Source organism: Chrysemys picta, chromosome 9 (assembly GCF_011386835.1).
Source record: "Chrysemys picta bellii isolate R12L10 chromosome 9, ASM1138683v2, whole genome shotgun sequence".
In the NCBI taxonomy this organism is placed as follows: domain Eukaryota; kingdom Metazoa; phylum Chordata; order Testudines; family Emydidae; genus Chrysemys; species Chrysemys picta.
In genome coordinates, this window is record NC_088799.1 from 42571697 (window position 1) to 42576887 (window position 5191).

The 5191-nt window shown below is 51.9% G+C and overlaps 1 protein-coding gene across 1 annotated transcript; it reads left to right on the top strand.

Moving 5' to 3' along the window:
* The first annotated feature begins 1094 nt into the window (after window positions 1–1094).
* On the top strand, window positions 1095–3235 carry LOC135973717 (uncharacterized). Its single transcript, XM_065558084.1, has 2 exons — window positions 1095–1671; window positions 2666–3235. Exons 1-2 carry the CDS (start codon window positions 1095–1097, stop codon window positions 3139–3141), a joined length of 1053 nt encoding a protein of 350 aa, XP_065414156.1. The 3' UTR covers window positions 3142–3235.
* Window positions 3236–5191: the final 1956 nt, after the last annotated feature.

The following is a 5191-nucleotide window of genomic DNA, read 5'->3' on the forward strand; positions in this document are numbered from 1 at the left end:
TATCTTTTAGGCTGAGGTAGGTAGGATTGCAAGATACAGGATGCTCAGCCGTCTCAGCCCAGTCTGCTGTTTGCCTGATTCTCTTACCCTCATGACAACACTTCCTCTTCCTGGTAACATAGTGCCCTCTATTGCCTTGAAGCTGAGCCGGGTCTGTGGCCCTCCCAGAATTTCATGTGACCCAGTCCTTTCCACCCAGCTCATTTGAGGCAAGAGGATGTTCCCATCCAATGATGAACCAACAGCTTCATTGCAGTCTTTAGGATTTTAATTTGAAAGAAACTGAAGGAGGGGGAACTAGAACTTGGGTGGTGTTTAATATAATTTGATGTTAAAAATGTTGATAATGGCACATTATAATTGAAAATGTAATAAAAATAAACTCAGGAAAGGTTCTGATTTCCCATGGCAACTGTAACTCCCTCCTGGCATGCAGGCAGCAATTTGTACTATGGTATACGCTATTAAACTTCCTAGAGAGTTTACCTTTGGACTGAGAATAGCTGCACGCACACAGCTCACGACACACAATCAGACTGAAGGTAAAGTTCTGAAAAGCTGTAAGAGCCTGAAAATTAAAAGTTGAAATGAAAGGGCCTCGCCTCCTCAACCATAACTTTAGCACCACTGCCCGATTGCTTTGTCCACAGAAGCTCCAGAGTGAAAGAGAATCTTGTAATCACTCAAACTGCAACTGGGGCCTGGTCTACACTAGGCGTTTATGTCGAAGTTAGCGCCGTTAAATCGAATTAACCCTGCACCCGTCCACACTGCGATGCTATTTAGTTCGACATAGAGGTCTCTTTAATTCGACTTCTGTACTCCTCCCCGACGAGGGGAGTAGCGCTAAATTCGACATGGCCATGTCGAATTAGGCTAGGTGTGGATGGAAATCGACGCTAATAGCTCCGGGAGCTATCCCACAGTGCACCACTCTGTTGACGCTCTGGACAGCAGTGCGAGCTCGGATGCTCTGACCAGCCACACAGGAAAAGCCCCGGGAAAATTTGAATTTGAATTCCTTTTCCTGTCTGGCCAGTTTGAATCTCATTTCCTGTCTGGACATCGTGGCGAGCACAGCAGCACTGGCAACGATGCAGAGCTCTCCAGCAGTGATGGCCGTGCAGTCTGGGAATAGAAAGAGAGCCCCAGCATGGACTGATCGTGAAGTCTTGGATCTCATCGCTGTGTGGGGCGATGAGTCCGTGCTTTCCGAGCTGCGATCCAAAAGAAGGAATGCAAAGATCTACGAGAAGATCTCTAAAGACATGGCAGAGAGAGGATACAGCCGGGATGCAACGCAGTGCCGCGTGAAAATCAAGGAGCTGAGACAAGGCTACCAGAAGACCAAAGAGGCAAACGGACGCTCCGGATCCCATCCCCAGACATCCCGTTTCTACGAGGCACTGCATTCCATCCTCGGTGCTGCCGCCACCACTACCCCACCAGTGACCGTGGACTCTGAGGATGGGATACTGTCCACGGCCGGTTCCTCAGACATGTTAGGGGACGGGGAAGATGAGGAAGGAGATGAGGAGGGCGAGGCAGTTGGCAGCTCTCACAACGCTGATTTCCCCGACAGCCAGGATCTCTTCATCACCCTTACAGAGATCCCCTACGAAGCGTCCCCAGCCATTACCCCGGACACAGAATCTGGTGAAGGATCAGCCAGTAAGTGTTGTAAACATCTAAACATTTATTTTTAACAAAACAGGAATATTAACAATTAAAAGAATGGGTTGTTCATGATTAGTGTGCCCTAGGCGCTTAACGGTTTAGTAAGGGGCAGTGCAAGTTTTGAAAAGAAATCTAGCAATGTCCGGTTTTCAGTGATTGTCCTGCACAAGCCGCTCTACTGTGTATTCCCTGCTACTGCAGCTACAGTAAAATGCGGTCTATATGTGCGGGGATAGAGCAGTAATCCTCCTGGGACATCTCGATGAAGCTCTCCTGGAGGTAACTTGAAAGCCGTTGCATGAGGTTCTTGGGGAGAGCGGCCTTATTGGGTCCTCCGAAGTACGACACGTTGCCGCGCCACGAGATTATCAGGTACTCGGGGATCATTGCTCTGCACAGCAGGGCGGCATACGGCCCTGGTCTTTGGAGGCTTTCCCGGAGCATTCTCTCTTTGTCGCTCTCGGAGATCCTCATCAGGGTGATGTCGGCCATGGTGACCTGCTTTTAATTAGGTAGGGGAATGTTAGTGTTGGGACTGCTTTCCCGTTCCTTTACAGAACTGTCACCGCTGGTTTGCAGCCACGCGGTGGAGGCGGGAGAGGGGCAGCCGAAAGGGATCATTCCCGGGGACAGCCGCGAGGGGGTGGGACAGGGGCAGAGTTCCCGCTTGCCGGATTGCTGGCAGCAGGGACTGACATTGATTTAAATGTGAAATGAGGCCAGTGGTAATATAAAAGTTTTAAACTGCCACAAGTGTACGGCTTACCATGTCTGCCTGCAACAGAAATTCCGTTGTGCTGCCTCGCTTCTCAAATGTGCTGTTCAAGACCCCAGGCACAGAATGCGAAGGCCGAGAATTCGACCTTGTGCTGAGTGCGCATGTGAAAGGTGCTGTGCATGGTCTTGTTCACAGAGAAAGACTATGTTCTTTGTTCACAACTACATTTATCTTTCAGAGGAATTCACTCCCTTTTTCCCATTTCCACAGCCCCGTCTGCGACTGTCTCACAACCTAGCCTGGAATCACACTCCCAGAGGCTAGCGCGGATTAGGCGTAGGAAGAAGAGGACACGGGAGGACATGTTCTCTGAGCTTATGGCCTCTTCCCAAGCCCAGGCAGCACAGCAGACCCAGTGGCGGGAGAACTTGACCCGAATGCACCAAGCCAACATGGATCGGGAGGAGAGGTGGCGGCAGGAAGACCAGCAGGCGACTCAAACGCTGCTTGGACTACTGAGGGAGCAAACGGACACGCTCCGGCGCCTTGTGGATGTTCTGCAGGAACGGAGGCAGGAGGACAGAGCCCCGCTGCAGTCCATCTCTAACCGCCCTCCCCCGCCACCAAGTCCCATACCCACCTCACCCAAAGTGCAAAGAAGGAGAGGCGGCAGAGTCCCTGCTAACTCTCACTCCACCCCTGCAGAGAGCTCTAGTAGCAGAAGGCTCTCATTTCCCAAAATTTGAAAAGTTCTTTCCTTCCCGCCTGACACAAGCCCACGTCCAAGTTTCACCTCCCAATGCCATGTGTAGTTGATAATAAAAAATTCGTTTCTGTTAACTACTGTTTCAATCATGTTCTTTTGGAGGAGGAGGGGAAAGGGGGTTGGAAATTGGACAGGACAGTCTCCTTTGGCAGGGTACATAGTCGGGGGCAGGCACAGCAGCAGGGCACATACACAGTGCAGTGATGCAGTGACTAGTTGCCCCGGTTAGTCTGGGAGGTTGTTTTGATGTAATGTTGGGGGGGGTGGGTTGCTCTGTGACTTTGTGGCGGGGGAGGGCAGTTACAGATCTTAAGCGCCGGTCCTTAGACAGGATCACAGAGCCACACAGCATGGGATCTGTAACCGTCCTCCCCCTGCCACAAAGTCAAATAGACCTCCCATACACACAGTCCCGATCAGGAGGGTTGACAGGCTCCGTTGAAACAAGCATCCCACCGCAGCGGAGCCTGTCAATCCTTGAGTTTAGAAGCTGCATTCGCATCACAACACTAGACCCGCCCCGCACCACAGTCTGCGTCCCAGTTTTAAAAAATTCCCGCTAAAACAGTATTAAAGAAAACGGTGTGCTTTAACAAAGTAGAACTATTTTTATTTCGACACGTGTGTTGGAGGGGGGGTGAAGGGGGTATGTAACTGGATAGGATAGTCAACATTACCTGGGTAAAGAAACGGGGGCAGGTTTAGCTTCTCAGTACACAAACTATAAAATCACAGGTTACCCTGCTCACTCAGGAACTTTGCTTTCAAAGCCTCCCGGATGCACAGCGCTTCCCGCTGGTCTCTTCTAATCGCCCGGCTGTCTGGCTGTGAGTAATCACCAGCCAGGCTATTTTCGTCAACCTCCCACCCCGCCATAAAGGTCTCCCCCTTGCTCTCACAGAGATTGTGGAGCACACAGCAAGCTGCTATAACAATGGGGATATTGGTTTCGCTGAGATCACAGCGAGTCAGTAAGCTTCTCCATCTCCCCTTGAGACGGCCAAAAGCACACTCCACCACCATTCTGCACTTGCTCAGCCGGTAGTTGAAGAGTTCTTTTTCAGTGTCCAGGGCGCCAGTATAGGGCTTCATGAGCCAGGGCATTAGCGGGTAGGCTGGGTCCCCGAGGATGACTATAGGCATCTCCACATCCCCAACAGTTATTTTGTGGTCCGGGAAGTAAATACCTTGTTGCAGCCGTCTAAACAGACCAGAGTTCCTGAAAACACGAGCGTCATGAACCTTGCCCGGCCATCCCACGTAGATGTTGGTAAAACGTCCCCTGTGGTCCACCAGTGCTTGCAGCACCATGGAAAAGTATCCCTTTCGGTTAATGTACTGGGTGGCCTGGTGGTCCGGTGCCAGGATAGGGATGTGAGTTCCATCTATGGCCCCACCGCAGTTTGGGAATCCCATCGCTGCGAAGCCATCTATGATCGCCTCCACGTTTCCCAGGGTCACTACCTTTGGCAGCAGTACATCAACGATTGCCTTCGCTACTTGCATCACAACAACCCCCACGGTAGATTTGCCCACCCCAAACTGGTTCGCGACTGACCGGTAGCTGTCTGGCGTTGCAAGCTTCCACAGGGCTATGGCCACTCGCTTCTGTACACTCAGTGCAGCTCGCAACCGGGTGTCACTGCGCTTCAGGGCAGGGGACAGCAACTCACAAAGTTCCAGGAAAGTTCCCTTCCGCATGCGAAAGTTTCGCAGCCACTGGGATTCATCCCAGACCTGCAGCACTATGCGGTCCCACCACTCAGTGCTTGTCTCCCGTGCCCAGAATCGCCGTTCCACGGCATCAACATGACCCATTGCCACTGTGATGTCCTCGGCGCTGGGTCGCCTGCTTTCTGACAGGTCTGTGCTACTCTCAGACTTCAGGACATCACCGCGGTGCCGTAGCCTCCTTGCCTGACTTTTCTGCATCTGCCTCAGGGAAACCTTTATGATAAGCTGCGAGACGTTGAGAGCGGCCACAACTGCAGCGATGGTCGCAGCGGGCTCCATGCTCGGAGTACAGTGGC